Source organism: Halichoerus grypus, chromosome 5 (genome assembly GCF_964656455.1).
Source record: "Halichoerus grypus chromosome 5, mHalGry1.hap1.1, whole genome shotgun sequence".
NCBI lineage: Eukaryota > Metazoa > Chordata > Mammalia > Carnivora > Phocidae > Halichoerus > Halichoerus grypus.
In genome coordinates, this window is record NC_135716.1 from 111,470,244 (window position 1) to 111,495,703 (window position 25,460).

At 35.2% G+C, this 25,460-nt stretch overlaps 1 protein-coding gene across 8 annotated transcripts in view; it reads left to right on the forward strand.

Moving 5' to 3' along the window:
* Positions 1-25,460, forward strand: part of EVI5 (ecotropic viral integration site 5) — a 197,921-nt gene that overhangs the window by 107,438 nt on the left and 65,023 nt on the right. For 7 of the 8 annotated variants that reach the window (XM_036103381.2, XM_036103382.2, XM_078072756.1 and 4 more), the window contains 4 exons: positions 6,240-6,374; positions 9,083-9,223; positions 10,370-10,528; positions 20,557-20,703. In XM_036103381.2, coding sequence (XP_035959274.1) covers positions 6,240-6,374; positions 9,083-9,223; positions 10,370-10,528; positions 20,557-20,703 — 582 coding nt within the window. The remainder of the gene's footprint in view (positions 1-6,239; positions 6,375-9,082; positions 9,224-10,369; positions 10,529-20,556; positions 20,704-25,460) is intronic. The other variant, XM_078072757.1, reaches the window with a different exon arrangement.

Below are 25,460 nucleotides of genomic sequence, written 5' to 3' on the forward strand. Positions count from 1 at the left end.
GAAGTCATTCATTATTTATAGACTTTTGAATAAATTCTCCCTTGCTGGCTTATTAGCCATTGTAATTGTAGCAGTTTTCATTTGATAAGTCATGTATTTGTCCAGGTTACTAATGTGAATATGAAATAAACTTTTCTAAGAATTTATTATAAGAATGTTATGTGAGATATTTAGATTATTTTTAGATGCTTAGATTTTTAATACTATGCCACTAATTCTTAGAACAGTACATATTAAAACAGTATATTAATCTCTTAAAAAATAATATTTCAATCCTTATATGGCTTAAAAGTTTAAAAACATGGGCTCTGTAGTCCATCAATTAACAGAGGTGCCAATTGCTGTGTGACTTTGCTAGGTCTTTTTAGTTTCCTTATTAGTAGAGTAGAAATTGTGGTGAATGTTGAATGAGAATACAAAGCACTTAGCATGTGCCGGCCACGTAATGAAGACTCAGTAGATATTAGTTGCTATCATCATCGTCATTATCATCATAAACTTAAAAAAAAAATTGTTTTATAGTGAGTGGAACAGGAACATCTTAAAACAGCAGCATCGGGAATGGTGGAGGTTTGGGCGCAGTGAGATATCTGCTATTAAATCTCTGAGCTTCTCCTGGCTTTGATGGTTTTCTTTCTTCCTCTCCAAAGTTTCTCATTCTTTTCCTGACCTCAAGTCAACCTCATAAAAGCCCAGTTTTTGTTTTGGTTTGTATTTAAGTTTTTGCTATAATGTTGGTTTCAGGATTTTGATTGTTTTGTTTTGTTTTTGTTTTTTTGTCTATTTTGTCTGGAAAAACTATAAAAAGAGGTAGACCAGCCGTGCTCAGTTCTCCTAAATAGACATGGAACTGGGAATTTTTGCTCCTCAGTGTTCACCTGTTTCACGGCCCCTACCCCTCCTGGCACTTCGTCCTGGTAAGGAACTGGCAGTGCCCTCCTGTGCTGCAGGTTTTTTTCAGGCTTTGTGGTACCAGTCACTTTTCCTGACATCTCTTTTTCCACTGTGAGTGAGTTAAACAGCTTCACAAAAACAAACAAAAAAACACCCTGTTTTATAAATAACACTTTCTTTTTTCCTGTGTAAAATTTAAAAAAAAAAAAATGGAAACGGGTAGTTTATAGTCCACAACAGCATTTTTTGACATTGTCACTTTGATACCAATTCTTCCACTCACTGGTTGTGTGTACTTAGACAAGTTACTTAACTTCTTTGTGCTGTAGTTTGTCCTGTGTATAATAGAGGGTTGTTAAGACTTGAGGGAGTTGGTACTCTAGGGTAATGCCTGGCACATAGTGAATGCTCAATAAATGGTATACCTATTATTAGGATTAGTATTAACATTATTCCATTATTATTTTTCTACCAGCTTCCTTGGCAAATGTCTTAGGCTGCTACTAACAAAAACCAAAGCTTAGAGTTAAAACTGACATGGCAAAATTTCTAATAGACTAATCGTTGACAGAAGTATCACTTTCCTATTTAGATCTGCAAAAATTTGAACCAAGAAAAAAATTTTGAACCAAGAAAATTGGAAATGGTAGAAATAATGACCAAAAATGGATTCAATTGCAGAAGCTCTAATGGGTCATATTTGAAATGGACCAAAACCCAGACAATAATAAAACTTCTAAATCACTAAATTTAATCTTATTTGTAAAATTTATCGTACATTACTCAGGGTTCTCCAGAGACAGAATCAGTAGGGGAAACATACACATACACACAAACACACACACACAGAGTTTTATTGAGAGTAAATGGCTCATGCCATTATGAAGGCTGAGAAGTCCCATGTCTGCCATCTACAGTCTGGAGCCCTGGGAAAGCCAGTGGCATAATTCTAGTTAAAGTTCAAAGGCCTAAGAGCCAGGGAAGCTGATGGTGTAAATTCCAGTCCAAAGGAAGGAGAAGACCCATATCCCAGCTCAAGCAGGCAGGCAGGCAGGGAGTGAATCCTCCCTTCCTCCACTTTTTGTTCTATTCTGGCCCTCAATGGATTGGATGATGTCCACTCACATTGGGAGGGCAATCTACTGAGTCATCTGGAAACACCCTCAGACACACCCAGAAGTAATGTTTAATCTGGGCCCCATGGCCTAGTCAAGTTAACACATAAGGGCGCCTGGGTGGCTCAGTTGGTTAAGCGACTGCCTTTGGCTCAGGTCATGATCCTGGAGTCCCAGGATCAAGTCCCGCATCAGGCTCCCTGCTCAGCGGGGAGTCTGCTTCTCCCTCTGACCCTCCCCCCCCCATTTGCTCTCTCTCTCTCATTCTCTCAAATAAATAAATAAAATCTTAAAAAAAAAAAAAGTTAACACATAAAATTAACCATCATAAGTCTAACCTTTGACAACTTGACAACCATGTGCATCTCCTTAAACCATACTTAGTCTCCACGTGAAGACAACAAGGTCATAATTCTGCCTAACATGATACGATTAGCCTGTGCACAACTGAAAATGCACTAATGCCTTCCCCAGAACAGAAGTTAAAGTCTTTCAGTGATGTTTTCTTGATGTCTTATAACTTAAATACTATGATGTAAAATTAATAATTGTTAAATACTTTGATATAAAGTCAATGCATCTTATATAAGGAAATAAAAGAGGAAAGAAAACACACATACACATATTCATAGCAAAATTAGAAGGAAATACTCAATGACAGTTACAGTCTACATTTCTGTCATGTGGTCATAGCTACTATTTATAACTGCCATCTTCCACTACCCACTCTATTCCCTTTGCTTTCAACAAGCACTTCAGCTGATTGTGATCCTTTGTCTGGTGAGGTAACCCAGACCTTCATTCCTGAGGAGTCTGGGCCATTAGTAATCCTTCCTAATTTTTCATTGACCTTAATCACAGGGCATGATAATACCAAGAGACACTCTAAAGGATCTTCTGTGTTCCATATATATTCTTCATTTCTACCTCTTGATTCCTGGATTTGTGAATTTTGATTGTGGGAGAAAAGGCACCATATATTGGACACTGATTCAGAGCACATTCATCATTCTGGAGAACCTTGCCCCAGCCCTGCAAGATATTGCCATTTGCACTGTAATTTAGTCTTCAAAAGGTCATTCCACCATTCTATCAAGTCATCTGCTTCAGAATCTTAGGAAACATGGCAAGACTAGTGAATTCCATGAGCATGGGCCCATTTTTGCACTTCTTTTGATATTAGGTGAATTTTTTGATCAGAAGCAATGCTTTGTGGAATACCGTGACAATGAATAAGGCATTCTGTAAGTCCGTAGGTAGTAGTTTTGACAAAAGCATTTATGTGCAGGGAGGGCAAATCCATATCCAAAGTATTCCAGTAAGAATAAAATGCTGCCCCTTCCATGATGAAAGCAGTTCAGTGTAAGCAGCCCACCACCAGATAGCTGGCTGGTCACCCCAGGGAATGATGTCACGTCAGGGGCTCAGGGTTGGTCTTTGCTGCTGGCAGATTGGACTCTCAGCAGTGGCCGTAACCTCGGTGAATGGAAGTCTGTGTTGCTGAGCCCACACATAACCTCCATCCCTCCCACTATGGCTGCTTTGTTCATAGGCCTATTGGTGGCTGAGGAAAGAGGCTGACTGGTATCCACAAAATGGGTCATCCTATCCAATTGATTTTTAAAATCCTCTGCGGAGGTCACCCTTTGGTGAGCATTCCCATAGGGCACAAATAAATGTCTTCATGTTTTTTAGCCCATTCAGAGAGGTCTGTCTACATCTTCCGTGATTTCTTTGTCACCACTTTTCCCTTCCTCTACATTAAACCAAGGCATGTCTGGCATTTCCAGTTCACTCACTGTGGGCCACCTTTTGGTCCATGTTTCAGCGAACCAAACAAATGCTAGAACCTGTTCTAACTCCCTAAGTTGTAACACTAAATGCAGAATCTCTTTTTAGTGAGCCTATGTGAATATTAAGAACTGATTCCCATGAAAGTACATTTTGTCCAGTAAAAATGCATATGACTATAATTGGACAGGGCTAATTGCCATTTAGAAAATTGATAATTGGGTGAAGTTGACTTAGTGGAGTTAGAGTCATTGTGGATACTTTATGCCTTTACATACAGACTATATTAGATAGTAGATGAAATCACATAGGATGAATCTACAAAATAAGAAAACAGAAAACACAGTATTGAAAGCCTGGGGACTGATAGACACATACACATGTACATATAGTCATACATACCTATATGAAGTAGTAGAATTGGCAGAGGCAGCAGGGAAGATAAGTAGTAGAACTATGGAGGAGTAGCACCTCAAAACCTAAGTAAAAAGTTTTAAGCCTGGTCAGTTGTGTTAAATTCCATAGACTGTCTAGTGAAAGTAAGAGCTGAATAAAAGGACTTACTTACCATTGAGTTTTTATATCATTAGTGCATATTGATGTTGTTAGTGATGAGAGCAGTTCCAAATGGTTGAGAACTAACGCTAGTTTACAGTGGATTGAGGAACAACCCTCAAATCAATGGGAAGTATGAAAGAAGAAATAATATGTGTAAACTATGGAATTTAGAATTTATCCCTTGAACAATAGAGGGCAATTAGAAATTTTGTAAATTATTTATAAAAATGTGTTCCCAATATTAGTACAGTTTTTGGGAGGTTTCTTTGGTGCTTGGTTATATCCGTTGGTTTATACTAGATCACGTGATTCCATTCTCAAATGGGCCATCTGGGCTTGATGTTTTCCTGGGGATCTCCTGATATAGAATCTTGGCAAACAAACCTGGACTACAGGTGTCAGGCTTGACACTAGGACAGAAAATTCTAGTATTACTCATGAAATAAGCATGATCATTAAACAAAAATTATGGCACCTGCACTTTGGATGTGGTCATTCCAAAAGAGTGCCTTTTTCCTGTTTAGTAAGGTAAGTATTTACTAAAGTGATATACCTGTTGCAGATATACTCCTTGTATAGAAATACTGTTTTAATAGTACCAGAAAATTCCTAGGAGAAATAATGTGTACCACATTGAATTAAAACATCCTCATTTGTTTCATAAATATTCATTTAAAAAATCGTCTTTTTGGGTAGCTGGGGCAAGGGAGTATCATGTTTTAATTAAACATTTAATGGTTTTTAAATAAAGTTTTATTTTGACATTGGTCTTATTCCTAATGTATTAAAGAGTGAAAGGAACTATTCTTTACTCAAGGTAGTTCAGTAGGAGATGATTCTCTGTGACTATTTTGGAATTTTGAGTTGTTTCTTTTCTTTACTGTGTGAATTAAATGTGAACTGATAGTTTCTTTTAGGAAGTCTTACATAATGGTGAATTAGATGTCTTTTTGCTTTTTTAGAACAGCTTTTTATAGAAACTAGTTTAAAAAGGGATTTCTTAAGTGGCTGCATTGGTATTCACATTAAAGAGGAGAAAGGAAATGGAAAGGTTTTGTGCTTCCGTGGTTAATTTCTTTGTGCAGCATCTTCTTTTTCTGTTTCCAGCAGTGATTTTCATGCATATCCTTGAGGAGTTCTACATTTCTAAGAGCAAAGGCATTTTTATTCTGTTGGGATTTAGGATGGTTTACATTATTGTGGATGCCTTATTTTTATTTAAAAATTTGTATTTGAAAATAAAATTTTCAGTAAATGCGTATTTCCATATTGTATGACAGTGCTGTCCCATAGCAATATAATGTGAGCCACATATGCATTTTAAAATGCCATGTTAAAAGGAGTAATAATTACAGGTGAAATTAATATTCTTAAACTCAGTGTGTGTAAAATATGATTTCAACCTGTAATCAATATAAAAATTATTAATGAAATATTTTGCCTTTTTATTTCATATTGTCTTCAAAATTCAGTTTGTATTTACACTTACATCCTTTTTCATTTGGACTAGCAACATTTCAAGTGTGGGGTAGCCACATGTGGCTACACTGTTGTACAGGGCATGTCTATAGAGTCAGAATAAATTCTTAGTATCTGGATGGATGGAAAGATAAAAGGAGATATTTATCCTCTGTGAATTGGATTTGATTAGTATAATGACTAGTTACCAACATAGAATAATGTGTGGCATCAATAGATACCAAGCCTGGACTTTTTTATTCTTTGGAAAGTTATTTGGAGTAGATAAACTAGAAGTAGTGGGTAGATGGAACTTTTACATTTGGTTGCCCTTAACAACTGTATTGTGTAATTGCATTTATTTATATTATATGTACATGTTCATACTTGTACGAAATTTCACTATATGTCTATAACTTGTAGCATAAATGCAATTCCAACTACAATGAAGATTTTGTGCTGCAACTAGAGAAGGAATTGGTCCAAGCCCGTCTGAGTGAAGCTGAGTCTCAGTGTGCACTAAAGGAGATGCAGGATAAAGTCCTGGATATAGAGAAGGTGAGGACAATATAAATACTGTCACTCCCAAATTAGAGGGGACATTTTGATGGTTGTGCTTATTGAACAGTTAAATTGGTCTTGGTGTTCTTATACATTGGATATCTTATATATTAGTTACTAAGAGAGGAAAGGAGAAAGGAAATAAGATTCTTAATTATTTGTTGTTGTCATACTACTCAAAGCCCCATTTTTAAGGGTAAAAAAAAAAAAAGAAAAGAAAAAAAAGGATTAGAGCCCTTTTAGAGGAAGATAACCAGGGTAATTTTGATATGAATAATATTTAATTATTGAAGAAGAGAAACTTAGGGGATACATAATAATGGTTGTCTTCAAATATTATATCTTCATCTGCAAGAGGTAGGATATGACTAATACATAAACATTTCAGAAAAAATTTCATCTGAGTGTTACTGTTAAAACTTTCCAAGCTACTGTAAGCCACCTCAGGATATGTGGGAAGATCTTAGCCTAAAGTATACTTACAGAAGCTAATTTACTTCTTTTCAAGGTGACTAAAGAACTTTAAGGATTAGATAAGAAATGCTTTTAGGTTTCTTACAGTTCTCAAACTTGAGAGTCTATGTTCTCGATCACAAACTCTGAATATCTTTTTTTGTCATCTATGAAATTATTGGTGGCTTGGGATCTATGTTAAGTTTGTTCTTTTCACTATTAGGTAGTATCTAGCTATTGAATCAAAGCCTTAGAAATAATGAACATGACAGCCTCAAGTTGTTCATATTTCTTAATGAAATCAAGCAGGGTGTAACTACCATCAGTAGTGAAATAATTTTGCTAGAAATATGCTTGCTATTTTTATATTATTTTTGGAGAATTTATTCTCCTATTTGTTGAGAAAAAGCCAGCAAGAATACTATAAAAAAAATACATAACAGAGTATTTGGTTTCTGGGGTGCCTGGGTGGCTCAGTCGTTTAGTGTCTGCCTTCGGCTCGGGTCATGATCCCGGGGTCCTGGGATCGAGACCCGCATTGGGCTCCCTGCCCGGCGGGAAACCTGCTTCTCCCTCTCCCACTCCCCCTGCTTGTGTTCCCTCTCTCGCTGTGTCTCTCTCTCTCTCTGTCAAATAAATAAATAAAAAATCTTCAAAAAAAAAAAAAAGAATATTTGGTTTCTAAGTTAGGAATACTTTGGGTACCATAATGTAGATAAGAATCTTGATTTTTCAGTGAATATTTGGTAGAAAGAAATGTCCTTGGATCCAGTTTAAAAATTGCCATTTCTTAAATAGCATTTTTGGTATTCCTGTTATAGAGTAGAAAGGAAATTAGAAGGCTTCATGCTTCCTGTGGTTAATTTCTTCATGCAGGATTCTCTTTTTATGCATATGCAGTAAATTTCTGGTATTCAACTGAGAAAATATTTAGTCCATAATAAAAATGTGTAGTTGGCAAGAATAACTTTATTCATGATCTCTGTGGGGCTAAAATCTTCATGTCCTACCATGAAATATCTTAGAGTTATAAAATTTCATAGATTCAATACTTGAAATCTCAGTAGTACCTCAGTTGACCCAAGGAGCTTTTACTAGGGCATAATTTAGGATCTCTTGGTCATGGCCCAGGGCAGTGTAATAAGGGCTACCCTGTGTCCTAAGGTGGGTTTTTCAGTAGGATAGGAGATTAGTCTAAATCTTGTACTTCTTTCAGCAAATATTTAGATCACCTTGGTATTAATCTCTTAATCCTGATATAAATAATAACTAATGTTTAAAGATTTTATACTCCTTTCCAAAGTGACATGCTGAGAAAATATAACAAAACAGTCTTTGGACTATTCTTTTCCATAAATCTTTAAAATATAAATTATGTCCATGCTTTGTTTGGAGTCCTAATCAGAGGTTAGTAAGCTTATTGCCATGTTGAAAAACATTTTAATCATGTTGCTTTAAAACTCTGATTACTGTTTTATTAAGCAAAGCACAGTTAGACTTTTTGTGTCCTCAAAATTAAGTACAAGTACCCTCATACATTCCTGGGAGAAATGTAAGACAGTTAAGTCTGCTTTGGAAAAGCTTGACAGTTTCTTAAAAGTTAAGTGCAGAATTAGCATCTGATCCAGCAATTCTGCTCCTTAGTATAAACTCAAGAGAATTAAAAATATAGGTCCACACAAACATTTTTACACAAATGTTCATAGCATTTTCATAATAGCCAAAAAGTGGAAACAACCCAAATTTCTGTCAGCTAATGAATGGATAAATTAAAAAAAAAATTAGCATATACACACAATGGAATATTACTTGTCAATAAAAAGGGATGAATCTTGAAAACATGCTAGGTGAAAGAAGCTAGTCATAAAAGGCCACATATCATGTGATTCCATTGATATGAAATGTCCAGAATAGACAAATCCACAGAGACAGAAAGTAGACTAGTGGTTGTCAGGGGCTGGGGGAGGGGAAATGTGGAGTGACTGCTAATGGGTATAGGGTTTCATTTTGGGGCGATTAAAATGTTCTGAAATTAGATTGTGATGATGGTTGTACAACCCTGTGAATACTCTTAAAACCATTGACTAGTGTACATTAAAAGGGTAAGTTTTATGGTTTGTGATTTATATCTCAGTAAAACTGTAAAATTAAGTACAATTACATATGGGAGAAAATAGCTCTTACTACATATGTTTTATTTTATTTTATTCTTTAAATTAAAAAATTCCAAATTATATTTTCTCTTGCTTTAGAGAAACAACTCCTTTCCTGATGAGAATAACATTGCAAGGCTTCAGGAAGAGCTCATTGCTGTGAAACTGAGAGAAGCAGAAGCTATTATGGGATTGAAAGAACTTAGACAACAAGTCAAGGATTTAGAGGAACACTGGCAGGTATATCATTATATTTTGTATATTTTTTAAAAAGCAGGTGAAACCTGAATATCCAATTTGTGTGAGTTTGAAGTAGCTGATGATCAACACTAGGATTTGAGTTTAAAATGAGAAAGACTCTTTAAATGTAAAAATCTGAGAGCATTTATAAGTTGAAAGTACCTTTAAGCTGTTTCTCCCTTTTTAATTCATTTAATTAAAAAAAAAAGATAAAATAGAGATCAAGTCATGTTTTTGTTATTGTATCATTGTGATTTATATAACTTCTCCTAAAGAATGAAAAGAAAATTTCCCTTTATATAGGACATATTTCTTCTGTTGATATTAAATCCATTAGTTAGTATGAAACAGTAGAAGGGTGACACTAATATAAATTTGTCTATACATTTGTAAACTCTTTTGAAAATTGGTTATCTCACAAAATCAGGCATTTATATGCCTGCAAATTTATTCACGTATGAGGGAAAGTGTTGCAAGGAACCAAAAAAACCAAACCAAAACAAAACAAAAAAACCCAGAATCTAGAAGAGACAGATCAAGAAAGGAGAGAGGAAAGAAAAAAACACTACATACCATTTCAGAATAGTGACTTTGGTTTGAATTTGGGGTGGGGCTACATCTAGCAAAGGCTGAAATTAGTCCTTAACATTGCCACAGCTTTTTTTTTTTGCCCCCAGAAGTGTCAGGCAGCAATAAACTGGAAATTAAAAACAAAACAAAGCTGATGCTTCACCATGGATATTTTGAGAACATTCTTAATATTGCTTCCTTAATTCATGAATGGCCCTATTTTTTCTTTTCTTGGGATTTCATTAAAAATGTGGAAATCTCTCATAATAAATTTAGGGTGAAAATTGCATTCTTTACAATAATCCACAGTATAAACAGATCTGAGCTTGTATTCCAGATCTGCCACTTATTGGCTGTATTGACCTTTCTGAAGTTACTTAATCACCACCATTTCCATTTTCTGACCTGTATAATGACAATAATAGTGCCTAACTTTTAAGGTTTTCTGGGGATTAAATAAAATAATGTATATACAGTGCTAAATACAGTACTGGGCATGAAATAAGTGCCAGGAAAGTTAGCTCTTATTTTGATACTGGGAGTATTTGTTGCAATATAATTTTTTTTATCTTTTAGCGCCACTTAGCTCGTACTACTGGGAGGTGGAAAGACCCACCTAAGAAAAATGCTGTGAATGAGTTACAGGATGAACTGATGACCATTCGACTTAGAGAAGCTGAAACTCAGGCAGAAATAAGAGAAATAAAACAAAGGATGATGGAAATGGAAACACAGGTATGATGGGAAAGCCCAGTAGCTTTAAAAAATACCATTAGCGTGGAGCACCTGGGTGGCTCAATTGGTTAAATACTGGATTCTTGATATTGGCTTAGGTCATGATCTCAGGTCGTGATCTCAGGGTTATGAGATCAACTCCCACATTGGGTTCCACGCAGGGTGTGGAGTCTGCTTAAGATTCTCTCTCTCCCTCTCTCTCACTCTGCCCCTCCCACCCCCCTCACACACACTCTCTCTAAAAAAAAAAAAAAATCATTAACAGATCAAAAGTTTATGCACAGGTTATATCACCCTAGAATAGAGCTAAGAGATGGATATATGAAACTGTCTGGATTGTAATTTCCTAGCACAAAGAAAAAGGGCTAAAAATTATAGTCTTTGATATCAGAGATTTAATGTCTTCTTTGACCCATTCAGCGAAGTTTAAGCAAGTCATAAAACTACATTTAACTCTGTTGCCTTGTTGCGCAACTTGAGAGGAAATATTCATGTAGAGCAAAATTTCTTAACCTTGACTCTATTAAGATTTTGAACCAGGTAATTCTTTGTTTGGGGGACTGGCCTGTACATTGTAGGATGTTTACCAGCATCCCTGTCCTCTACTCACTAGATCCCAGTATCACTGTACTCCCCACCCCAGGTTGTGATGACCAAAAGCATCTCCACACATTGCCAAATGTCCCCTCGGAGCAGAATTGCCCTGGTTGAGAACAATTACTGTAGACTGTAATGTGAATGATGCTTCCTTATGTGTCATTTGGTGACTCTGAGCACTTAATTCCAAAATTATACTTCTTTCTTCTCAAATTTCCCCTTTCTGTAATGAATTCTACCTTAAATACACTTGATTTAAGATCTGCAAAATCCTTTTTATGGAACTCATTTGCATTATAAACCACATTTGATTTTTATGTGGTACCTTTGTGTGGACCATATTCTGTATTCTCTGTAATGTTATTTGGTTTTCAAAATATTTAGTCAGTAGGGGGCATAGTTAACTCATGTATCATTCTGTATACCTATGTGCAAAATGATCATCCAAACTTGAACATGACAACACGAATCTGTAAATCCTTTAGGTTAAATATATCTTGCTTTACATTGTTCAAAGTTATATTCTTGTATTTTTCATTGTAATTAAAAATAACAGTAAGATTATGAAAAGTAGAAATCTAGCTTTTTTAATGGGAAGTTTTATTTTATAACAGATTTTATCTTCGTGTACTTATTAAAGATGCAAACACAGCTTTTAAGCCGATGTTCAGGATTTATTTAATTCTTTTTTTTTTTTAAAGACTTTATCTACTTATTTGAGAGAGAGAGAGCTGAGACAGCACAAGCAGGGGGAGGGGCATAAGGAGAGGGAGAAGCAGGGTCCCTGCTGAGCAGGGAGCCCAACAAGGGGCTCTATCCCAGCCGCCCCCAGATTTTATTTAAGAGTGATGAATGAATCAAATTCACAAACATCATTTTGAGAGCTTTTGAATACAAAGCACTGTCCAGCCATCAGAGAACTTAATACCTGAGAAATCAGGTGTGCACAAAACTACATTTAATATAATTCACTATGACATGATGGTTATTAACTAATCATTTCATATTATATGTAAGTCAAGTTATTATGCTGTACACCTTAGACTTACACAGTGCTGTATATCAATTATATCTCAGTAAAATTGAAGAAATATAATTCAGAAATTGGTAATTAAAGAGTTCAATGAAAACTGCTGTGGAAAATAGGGCAAAATTAATTCCAACTAGATGGTTTAGGGAAAGGCTTCCTAAGGAGTTTGTATTTTGAATTGTACCTGATTAAGTGTGATTTTGGATGGATTTTGCTGGAAGAGGAATGGCATAAGGCACTTTTCCCTAAATGCCAGTGCTTGAACTGATGATGGTCCATATCGAGCATCCAGATTAAGAGATTTGTCCTTGTTGATATTTTTCAGTTCCTTCATTTTAGTGCCTTTCAGAAAATACCACCTAGGAAGTACACCTTAGTTTATTGAGCCACACTCTTCTTTCTGTGTACCAGTTTTTGCTCTTACAGATAGTGCTGCTTGAACATTCTTGCATATGTTTCCTTGTGGCTAGCTCTAAGAGTTTCTTCAGGATAGGGATTCTTATCTTTTTTTTATACCGTGAACTCCTTTGGCAGTCTGAAGCCTCTGGACCCTTTCTCAAAATAATGTTTTTTAATGCATAAAGTAAAATATGTAAGATTGCAAAGCAAACCAGTTATATTGTAGTACAGTTCTCAAAATACTGAAAAACAAACAAGTGTATGATATAGCACACATACAGAGACATACACAACACATTCACATGGCTAGATTCAGGGTTGTTTTTTTGTTTTAAGATTTTATTTATTTGAGAGAGAGAGACAGATAGTGACAGAGATAGCGAGAGAGAGCACAAGCAGGAAGGAGAGAAGCAGGCTCCCGCTGAGCAGGAACCCACCGTGGGGCTCGATCCCAGGACCCTGGGATCCTGACCTGAGCCAAAGGCAGACGCTTTTTTTTTTTTTTTTAAGATTTTTTTTTTTTTAAAGATTTTATTTATTTATTTGAGAGAGAGAATGAGAGAGAGAGAGCACATGAGAGGGGGGAGGGTCAGAGGGAGAAGCAGACTCCCTGCTGAGCAGGGAGCCCGACGCGGGACTCGATCCCGGGTCTCCAGGATCATGACCTGAGCCGAAGGCAGTCGCTTAACCAACTGAGCCACCCAGGCGCCCCCAAAGGCAGACGCTTAACTGCCTGAGCCACCCAGGCGCCCCTGGATTCAGGTTTTTAATATTTGGGATTTTTCGTACCTAGGTTAAAATGTACTATAGTTTTTCTTTTGGGGGAGACTCTTACCTAGTTTCAGAACAAAGGTTATAATAAGCTCATGGAATGAGTTTGGTTGTATTTTATCTTTTTTTGTTGTTGTTCTATGAAATTTTATGTAAGATTAGAATTACCTCTTACTTGAATATTTGCTGGAGTCCATTCCTTTAAACAGTGTTATCTTTTTGTTTCATTTTGTGGGAATAGTAACTATTGATCCTACTTTTTGAAGGTTATAGATCTTTACAGGTTTTCTGTTTTTTCTTGAGTCTAGTTTGGTAAAATACGTTTCCCTAGGAGACTGTCCATTTCATCTGAATTTTCAAATTTATCACTTAGGGTTGTTCAGAGTAATTTTTTAAGAAGTATCTTTTCTTTTTACTGGATCAATATTTGTCTCTTTTTAAATTTCTAATAGTGTTTATTTGTGCCTTTTTAAAATTTTCTTGTCAAGTCTTGCAGAAGTTTGCCAATTTTTTAGAGGCTTGCCATTGTTATTAATATTTCTAAAGACTGGGTTTTTAATTTTTGTTGGTCCTCCATGTTGTACCATTGTTTCTGTATAATTTAGTTCTGTTCTTTATTATATCCTTTAATTATGTGTTGCTTGGGTTTCATCTTTTCCCCCTTTCTTTGTACTCCTACCTACTATGTTTTCTTTTCTAATATAAGTATATTTTTTGTTCTTCAGTTCCATACTTTTTGACTTTCTTGTTGATTGCTTCTTTGACTCAAGAGTTGTTTACAGGTGTCTTTTATTTTTCCAGACGTATAGATTTCTGGTTCATTAGTAGTTTATATCATTATTTTAACTAAACTGCTTTGTGGTCACAGAATGTGGTCTGTAGAGTCTTATTTATATTAGATCAAACTTCTTAATTATTTAATGTATCTTAATGTATTTAATGTATTGTTTGTATCTTCTATATCCTTTCTAGTTTTTGTGTGTGTCATCTTATCTTTCAAATGCTAAATAGTAGATATCTTCTATTGTGATTGTGGATCTGTTTATTTTTCCTTAGAATTATGATAATTTTTTTGGCTTAAAATATTCTGAGCACCTTTTAGAGGGACATACAAATGTATAATTGTTATTTCTTTCGTGGTAAAATGAATCTTATTATGTACTGACCCTCTTTATCCTTCAGGATGCATTTTGATTTAGTCTATTTGTCTTAATACAGTTATCTAAGCTGTTTATTGTTTAGTATTTGCCTTATATATCTTTTTCCATCTTTTTAATTTCAACCTGTCTATTACACCTCTGATAAACTGCATATAAGTGGATATTTTTAAAAATCCAATCTCACAAATGGTTGTACAACTCTGTGAATATACTAAAACCACTGAAGTCTAGGTACACTTTAAGTAGGTGAATTTTATGATGTGTGTATCTCAATAAAGCTATAAAAATGCAGTCTCAGTCTCTTTTAGGTGTCATATGTAGTCCATGTTTAATGATTCAATTTGGATTAGTATCTATCACCTTGCTAGCTATTCGCTCGTCCATCTGTTCTTTCTTTTTTCTTCTTTCTCTTGGATTTGAGGCATTTATTATAATTCAATTTTATCTCCACAATTGACTTATTTATACTCCTTAACTTTTTGGGTTATTTTTGTTTGTTTGTTTGTTTGTTTGTTTTTACTGGTTGCTCTAGGTTATTCAGTATACATCTAATCAGAGCTTGTCTTCAAATAATATTGTACCCTTCACATATAGTATAAGGACCTTGCAACAGTATATTCCCAGTTCTTCCCTCTTCCTTTGTGCTATTGTCATATATTTTATTTTTACATAGAGTACAAACATGTCATATGTGCTAATTTTGCTTTAATCAGTTACCTTTCAGAGTAATTTTAAAAATTTTTAATGAAGTTTATTTTCCCTTCCATTCATTTTTGGCGTTCTGTTTTTTTGTTTTGTTTTTTATAGATCCATGTTTCTGGTGTTGTATTCCTTGTGCTTGAAGAATTTCCTTTAACTTTTCTTTTACTGGTGGTCAGCTGGCAGTGGATTCTTAATTTTGTTTCTTTGGGAAAGTCTCCAATTTTAAAATACATATTTGCTAGATATTGTATTCTGGGTCTTTTTGTTGTTGTTGTCTTCAATGCTTTAAGTTCTTCTTGTCAGAAACCACGCAAGCCAAAATTCTGTTGTCATTCTGTTTTTGTTCATCTGCCTGTAATGTGTTTGTCCCTCTGCTTACCCTTAAGGTTTTCTCTCTTGTTTTTAGCAGTTTGAAGATAAAATGACTTGATGTACTTTTTGCTTTGTTTTTTTTCCTCTGAGTTTCTTGGCCCTCTGGGTTTGTGTCCACCATGAAATTTGGAAAATTCTTGGTTATTCTTTCTTCAGATATTTCTTCTGTCCCACCATACTCTTTTTTCCTCCTGGGACTCCCATTACACATACGTTAGATTATTTGATATTGATAGTAACTCTTGGACGTTCTGTTCTTTTTTCCCCCCTCATTATTTCTTCTGTGTTTCAGTTTCTGTTGACTTAAATATTTCTATTGACTTATCATTAAGTTCACTGATTCTTTCTTCCACTTGTGAGTTGTCTGATGAGCCATTGAAGGCATTCTTCACATCTGTTACTATGTTTTTCATTTCTAGTGTGTCCGTTTGATTCTTTTAGTTTTTATTTCTCTGCTGATATTAGCTATGTGATCTTGCATGTTTTTCACTTTTCTTTTAGAGCCTTTAGCATATTAATCACAGTTATTATAAATTCCCTTCAGGTAATTTTAATATCTGTGTCATATGTGAGGCTGATTCTGTTGATTGCTTTGTCTCTTGGTAATGTTTTGTTTTTTCTTACGTGTTCCTCTGCTTTGTAATTTTTTGTTGAAAACTGAATATCTTGAATAGGACAGTAGACTAAGGTAAGTAGTTTTTATGCCTGGAAATGGGCATACCTTTTCCTCTGCGAGGCCTTTAATGTGGGGTATTTGAGTTAATATAGTCAGGAGTTGGGCTGGGTTTGAGGTTTGTTGTTTCTGTGGTTACCCTCATTGCACCACAGGCTTCAAATTCCTCTAGCACTATCTTATTTTTAGATTGGGGGCTGGTTTGCCAACAGGTTTTCTCAGCATCTTTAGGTCTTCCATTTACACAGCACTTCAGAGAGAGTCAGTCTCCAGAGTGTTCCACTGTTACTTGTTACAGGAAGTTGGAGGGGCAGAAGTCTTCCCCATTTTTCTGATAAAGCCTCAGTCTTAGGCTGCATTGTGTCCCTGGATCTGGAGTGTTTGACTTTCTTAGTGCTCCTGCCCGACCACCAGCTGTAGTCCTAGGCCCACAATATAGTCCTGTCCCTTCCTCAGATGTAGTGATTTCCCCAGTGCTCCAGGGGCAACAGTGTTTCTTGGCCTGGGAAGCCTATGAAACCTTTTCTTCCCTAGAGGAGACAAGCAAGGTTTAGTGCTCCTTCTGTATTGCCTGCTCTTCTCTTCCCTCAAGCCTGTGCTGTGGAGATCTCTTTCTCAAGACTCTCATCAGTCTTTTTTGTGTGTACCTCTTGGGGTCCATGAAGAAAAAGTATATAAGAGCTTGCGAACTCTGCTGTTCCCCTTAGGCTCCACACTCTCTTGTCAGCCAACACTTGGCTGCAACCAATTTGATAATATTCTGGCTGAATTATTATTTTTTTTTTTTTTCCCAATACGTACCCTCTTTAATACCCATCACCAGGCTAACCCATCCCCCCACCCCCCTCCCCTGGCTGAATTATTCTTAACAGCTTCTGGCTTCATCTGCCCTGTCTGTCCTTAGATTTGGGGATAGTTGGTTGCCTTGTCACCTCACCTGTCTGGTTTCAACAAAAGTCGTGAATTTAGAGTTTGGCTGGCTTTTTTTTTTTTTTTTAATTGAAAGAGTGAGAGTAATGCTCTTTCTATTCTACAACCCCATCAGGAATCAAAACTCTTTATTATGATATATTTAAAATTATTTTCTTTTTTCAATTTATTTCTTCCCTTTTTTCTATTTTTTCCCCTCCTTTCTTGCTTTTTTATTGGATTAATTTAGATGTTTCTTTTTCTGCTACTGGTTTGACTTTTATAATTCCTTTTCTCTTAGTGTTTATTACCTGAAAAAAATTAAAAATGCTCACCTGACTGAACAAAGTTTGATGTTGATAATTATCTCCATCTTCCTTCTAAACTGTGTAAGGGCCTTGGAAGATCTTCATGTGCTCTTCTTCCATCTTCCAATCTTATATCTTACTATTATTGTACATCTTTTTTATATCTCCAAATTACTAGACATTATTATTTTTTTATGGAGTCAGTGCTTATTTGGATTTGTCTATTTGCACACTTTTTGCTCTCTGTTACTGTTATTTAACAGTTTCTGATTTCAGTCATGAGTAGTAAACTCTCACTTTCTTAAAGGTAAATGTACTTTTTCTCACTGTTATATGATAGTTTAGCTGAATATACGATTGTAGGATGAAATTTATTTTTTTAAGCACTACGAAGTTTTCCTGTTGAGATGTCTGCTGCATATTTCACTTTCCCCCTTAACAGAGACCTGGTTTTGCCCTTGATTTGTCTCTTCTTTTCGTTAGCATTCTGTTTTCTTTTTTTTTTTTAAGATTTTATTTATTTATTTGATGGAGAGAATGAGATAGAGAGAGAGCATGAGAGGGGGAGGGTCAGAGGGAGAAGCAGACTCCCCGCTGAGCAGGGAGCCCGATGCGGGACTCGATCCCAGGACCCTGGGATCATGACCTGAGCCGAAGGCAGTTGCCCAACCAACTGAGCCACCCAGGCGCCCCAGCATTCTGTCTTCTTAAAATGTATCTTAGCGAGGGTTTATTTGTATTTATCCTGTCTAGAACTAGCTGTGTTTCCCGAGATGTGGATTCATATATATATATTTTCCAGTTGTAAAAATTCTCAAGTATTGTCATCTCTTAGACTATCATATCTCACTTTTTTCTTTGTTTTCTGTTTTATATTGCAACCCCCATTAGGTGTATTTTGTACCTCCTAAGTCTCTTCTATGTCTCTTGACCTCTTCTGGAACACTATTTCTTTCTTTCTTTTTTTTTTTAATTTTATTTATTTATTTGACATAGAGAAACAGGACGAGAGAGGGAAAACAAGCAGGGGGAGTGGGAGAGGGAGAAGCAGTCCTCCCCGCTGAGCAGGGAGCCCAATGTGGGGCTTGATCCCAGGACCCTGAGATCATGACCTGAACTGAGGGCAGACGCCTAATGACTAAGCCACTCAGGCGCCCCTCTGGAACACTATTTCTTCAGTGTAGCTAATCTCCTGTTTAACCCTTTAATTAATTTTTAACATTATTGGCTATATTAACTTCAAGAAGTTGTATTTGGTTATTTTTCAAATTTGCTAAATGTGGTTTTTTAAAAAAAAGATTTTTTAGTTATTTATTTGAGAGAGAGAGAGGGAGAGCACATATATGAATTGAGGGAGGAGCAGAAGGAGAGGGACAAGTAGCCTCCGCGCTTCATCCCACGACCCTGAGCTCATGAGCTGAGCCGAAATCAAGAGTTGGATGCTTAACCAACTGAGCTACCCAGGCGCCCCCAAATTTGCTAAATGTTTTTTGATAGTTACTTGTTCTTTGCTTATGTTTTGCTTCCTCTTTTTATGTCTAATAATTTTAAATAAATTATTTTATATAAAGTCCTTACATGATTACTATCTAGAGTTTTTAAAAAATCTTTTCTTGTTATCCTTTTGTCTACAATTTCTTACTCATCAATTTTCGATTTTGCTTATGTGTGGAGTTTTATAATTTTGGATCATGGACTTGTATTGAGGGGTGGAGGGAGGATTTCTGTCTGTGAGAATTCTTTGCAGCTTATGTTGAAGGTATGTCCCTCTGAAGTGTAGTTATTTGTTCGGTGGTAGGAGGGAAGACAGTAAAAAGAAGTTGTGGAACATTTTGAATCTAAGTACTAAGTACTTGAGTACTAAGAAGTTTACTATCTTGTAGACAGATAGTGAGTCAGGAAGAGGAGTAAAAGTAAAAATGAAGAAACTCAGAAATGGTAGAAAGTTTTGGAGCTTAAATCTATTACACGATGCAGATTTTTAAATAAAGCTGGAGGACAGGGTCATTTTTATTGAGTGAGGTAGAATAGATGTAATAATAGTAACAACCAAGGATTTATTAAGTATCTGTTAATTTCAGACATTACGTGAGCTTTTTTTCTCAAATGATTCTTACTCATATGATTTTCTTTTGTCATATGATTCTTACAGCACAGCCTTTAAAGTCGGATGGTAATATCTATGCTTGTACCAGTGTGCTGGAATTTGATGGGATTAGATGAGTTTAGCAAGGGTGAAGAACTGTAAAATGAGGAGCCAGATTTTCCTGTCTTTGGTTATAAAATCCCTACTGTTTCTTTCGGACCCCAAATGGAATATTTTGGGGTTAAGAGAAATCAGACATGGGGAAACTACCTCATGTCAATCAATTTAAGGTCTCTATATATTTTTTAGCATGTTCTATAGTTGTAATACATTAAGCACCACCGTTTATTGAGTTCTTTCTATAGGTTAAGCCCTGTTCCATGTAATCTCTCATTTAATACTGAAGAGAACCGAATGAGAAATAAGGAGTATTTTTGTGTACATTTTTCAAATGATGAAATAGAAATATTATAACTAGTTTGCTTAATCACCAAATAACAAGTCAGAATTCAAAACCAGTTCATGTTCCATAAAAAGACTGTGCTGTGTATTGGAAGAATATAGAAGTGCATATGACACATTTCATGACATCAAGGATTTTACAGTCCAGTAAATGATGATGGAACTTTTCAGGCAGTCTGTGCTTTCTTTTGGGAACGGGAAAGAGGAGTTAAAGTCATCATATTTCTGTATCTACTCATTTGTGTAACACTGCCTGTTTCAGAAGTTAATACCTTCAAGGTCTGTGTAAACATTCTTAAAGTTTGTAGATATTTATTTATAAACAGAGAAAATTAGGAAGAGTTTCTAATATGGACCTAAGTATTCTTTTGGATGACTCGATTTTTTTAAAGCACGTTTATAAATTTTTTTTTAACATTTAACTACTTGTTAAATAAAATCCACCTGTAACTAATAATAGCATTTTATATAATGTTATTGAGGTATAAAATGGGGAGGTAGAAATTTGTAGGTTTTTTGGGATCTTTAATGTCTGAGTATTTATATTTTTAATTATTAGAATCAGATCAATAGTAACCATCTTCGAAGAGCAGAACAAGAGGTGATTAGTCTACACGAGAAGGTGCAATATCTTTCGGCACAGAACAAAGGACTACTTACTCAATTAAGTGAAGCAAAGCGCAAACAAGCAGAGATTGAATGCAAGGTAAATATATCAGCTACCTAATGTTTTTGTCAATATAATAATGCCTTTTTGTTTTGTCTCTTCATTATTTTAAAACCAAATAAAACCAAAAAGAGGTAGTTTTATTTCCCACTTTTCCTGAACTTGGTTTGGTGGTTGCTTTCAGACAGGGTTAGCTCATCTTGCTGTGAGGTGGATTTCAGGCAGGAAACCTTATTTTCACCCATTGGTTAAATGCCAGTTTAGGAAATTAAGATAATCAAGTGGTTGAAAATTGGTATCTCTTTATAATTTTTCTTTTGACTTGTAGCCCTTTAAAACCAAAGCTTTTAAAATCAGAACCAAAAAAATGGTAATTTAGAGAGGTTAGGGCAACTCTGCTTTGATCGGTATGTATCGGTAGGCACTTAATATTGATAATATGTTTTCTGGGTAGAGAGCAAAAGAAGTGTGTTTGCCCATGGATTGGGAAAATTGTGTACATTTCCCATTATTTTAATTGGTTTTTCTATTTTTTGTGTGTGAAGTGTTTGGATTTATAAAGCATCAAAAAGTATTTGAATGCAAGTAAATGTTTTCCTGAAATCAATTTACAGTACAACAGTAGTGAGAGAGTGAGGGGATGAAGAGTGCGGTGGATGAGGAGTGGGGTAGAAGGAGAGAGAGTGAGTGTGAGAGAAAGAGAGAGAAATAACTAAAGAGATGACTGTGGTCTGAGCATTAGAATAGATTACTGAGGACAAGTTATGGGATTTTAAAAATAAACTAGGCATCCATCTTTCCATGGTGAGATAGCAGGAATGATGCCCTTTAAAGAGTCCAGCCTTATTATTCTATGATAAGAAAAAGACTTTCAATGGTACATATGAAACTGTAATTCCATCAACTTGTTCTGGTGTCATTAAAAACCAAGAGTGAAGCTTGAGTGGTTTATCAGTGTCACTGAAATCCAGAGATGAAATTACATCCTAATAAATATGCATGGCTGTTGCAATTTACACTGACAGAAATCTGTAGGCAGTACTGAAATTTGTACTAACTTAAAATTAGTCCCTCTACAAGGATATGAGTAGACTAATTTAAAAATAAAATGATGTGACATGAGGTTATATCATTTTGATTTGTCTTTATAATATGTGATTAAATTTTATGATGCCGTATTGTCTGTGCTGCCTTATTTTTAATAAAGAGCTAAACTTAATCTTTTTTCATTATTGGTGTAAGTTTTCCTTAAACATAGGTTGATAACGCTGTTACTGGATTTAATATTGTTCCTCAAATGCCTTAGCACCTTTTAAGCAAAGTAAGGTGTTCGTTGGAAATAATTTTTGGGATTTGCTGATGAAAAAATATATATATATATTTTTTTTAATTTAAGTAATAGGCTCAGACTCAGAATTTTAGAAAATTTTAAGAACCAATATGAGATTTTATTTAATTTTTAACTGTTCAGTAATAATACTGTGAAATTTGTTACAGATGCTAATCTGTATATTGATTTATTCAGTGTTTTGTAATTCCTTTTGTAGATTTTGAGAATGACCAGTGTGTTGTTACCATAGCACATAGTACATTGTAATTAAGTGTATATATTTTACCGTGTTATGCTGGAACAGTTCAGGAATAAACCCTGACTTTTTCAAGGAAGCTAGGCCTTCAATTATAGAAATCGGATTCATTTTCATTTAGTTTTTTTTTTTTAAGACTTTATTTATTTGAGAGCGAGAGAGCGCACATGCGGGTATGTGCACGAGTTGGGTGGAAGGACAGAGGAAGAGGAAGACGCAGACTCTCCGCTGAGCCGGGAGCTGGACTCTGGGTGGGCTCAATCCCAGGACCCCAGGATCATGAACCTGAGCTGAAGGCAGACACTTAATCCACTGAGTCACCCAGGCGTCCCTCATTTAGTTTTATATGATTATAGCTTGTAATTTGTTGATAAATAATTATTAAATTTCATTTTACTTTTCATTTATGTAATATATCAGGATACTGTTTTTAATATTGTTATTTTCCCTCTACAACTGAATTTGAATGTTCCCACTTAAAGATAAAAATAGTATAAGTCTGTGATCTCCAATATGAAAATTCAAAACACTCTGAAACCCAAATGTTTTCTCATAAATTTCACACATTCATTGGGATGGCCATTTATAATTTTTATTTTATACCGCTTGGTGTGAATATTTATACTTTACAGTTTCATTGTGTCTAGCACTGAGCATAGTATTTCATTATGGATGCAGCCACTGGATAATACTAATGTATGGTTTATGTACCTTATTATTTTTCTAAAATCTAAAAAATCGTAAATTCTATGACATACCTAGCCCCCAAGATTTTAGTAATGAGATTGTGGGATTTCCTACATAAATCTAAATTTGAAGATTATAAAAGGTTTTATATTATCTAGTTCTACATATATAGAGGGAGATACCAACATAGATATATATATCCATGAGAAAAGGTATATTAATTCATATATAAACTTGTAAAATTGTATGATAAGTAATTTTAAGTGAGGAAAGTCAGAGTATTTTACTATGATTATAACATTGTGCATCTATGGAGTAATGACAGGAAAGAAACAGGAAGAAAATAAACCTGGTGCTTATATATAATATAAACTTTAATAGCTTAATACATATGCATTTTTTCATAATGCTTTGATTTTTTAACTGAATATAAATGAAAGCATTGTTCACACTCTTTCCCCTTTTATCTCATTCTCTTCCTGACTCTACCACATACCCCTTCTTTTATTTTTTGCTAAGTAACTGCTTTTATTATTTTCTGATATGTCCTTTCAGATTTTTTTTTTTTTTTTAAGATTTTATTTATTTGCGAGAGTGTGAGTGAGAGAGAGCATGAGAGGGGTGGAGGGGCAGGGGGAGAGAGGGAAACAGACTCCCTACTGAGCAGGGAACCTGATGCAGGACTCAATCCCAGGACCCTGGGATCATGACCTGAGACGAAGGCAGACGCTTAACCGACTGAGCCACCCAGCTGCCCCTCTTTCAGAGTCTCTTTTAGGCAAATACAAGCAAGTAAAAGTACATAATTTTTCTTTTCACTTTCTTACATAGAAGTTAACATATTGTATGTTCTTCTCTTTGCTTTTTTTGTCACTATGGTGGGTTTTTTTTATGTCATCATGTTTTGTAGAGCTTTCAGTATCAGTGCTTCAAGAGTCTTCTCATTAGTTTCTAAGGTACATTGTTTTCCATTGCATGGATGTACTGTAGTATACTAAACTAGATCCTTGTTGATGGGCACATGGATAGTTCCCAGTGTTTTGCTGCCACAGTATAGTGAATAACCTTGTACATATATAATTTCAGACATATAGAGTTATATCTACATTCCTGTAGGGGTATATCTGCACGTTCTCTTAGATTGTTTGAAATGGGTAAATGCATTTGTACTTTATACAGTTTTGTCAGATGACACTCCTTAGGGTTATACCATTCTGTACTCTGACCAAGAGGACATGATAGTACTTGTTTCTCCATTGTGTTACTTACAAAGTGTATAGTCAAACCTTTTCATTTTAAATAGATGTAACTTGCATATTTTAGGACAGTGATTCTCAAATAGGGATGGGGGGAGGTGAGGTTATGAGACTTCAAAGAATGATGGTATCTATTTAAATTCGTCAGATATTTGGGCAGCTTTTATTTGTCAGTCTTGTGGGCTCTGGGGATTCAGTAGTGAAGAAGGTGAGCACTGGGTTTAGTGAGGCAATAAGTAAAAATTACATAAGATTGTTACTAATGATGTACTATAAAGTGAGAGGTAAGCGGAAGTGGTGATTAAGATGGAGTGCCAGGAGGTGCTATCAAAGCTGAGATGTGAAGAATAGGAAAGAAGCAGCCATATGAAGAGCCGGGGGAAGATCCTGGCATGAAAAGAGCAGAGTTCAAGATCCAAAAGCAGGAAAGAAGTTGGTTGCTGAGTCTTGTATAAAGTAAAAAGCTAATGAAATAAAACCAGGGAAGTAGGTTGGGACTCCACTTCTTACCATACAAAATTTTAGGGCCCATACTAATGAGTTTGGGTTTTACTCTTAAGTGCTGTGGGAGGCTATTGAAAGGTTTTAAACAGGAAATCAACTATGACTTTTTTTCTGTTTTGCTATATTTGCTTCAGTTTTTTTTCTTTTAATTTTGAATTTTTTTAATGGATTTTTTTTTACTTTTTTAATTTTTATTATGTTAATCACCATACATTACATCATCAGCTTTTCCTAATGTTAACATCTTACATAACCATGATACATTTATCAGTACTAAGAAATGAATGATGATACAATGTTATTACTGAACTGCAGACTTTATTCAGATCTCCCCATTATGTCTCTGTCTCCTCCAATATGTGACAAGTTTCTTAATGTTTTCTTATCTTTTCTTACCTTGATTATTGAAGAATACTGGGCAGATACTTTGTAGACTATCCCTCAGTTTGGGATTGTATATTTTCTCATGACTAGACTGAGATAATGTATTTTAGGAAAGAATACAGAATTGAAGTGTCCCTCTCAGCACATGATGTTAGAAGACATACTGTATTAATATGTCTTATGGTTAGTGCTGTTAACCTTGATCATTTAGTTGGTGTCTGCCAGCTTTTTCCACTACAGAACTTTTTTCCTCTCAAACTCTGTTCATTAAAGCAAGTTACTAAGTCCAGCCCATAGCAGGCAGGGTGTTAAGGAGTGTTAAGTATCAAAGAACTTGTGGACATATATTAAAATGACCACAGTAATTAATAAATATTTG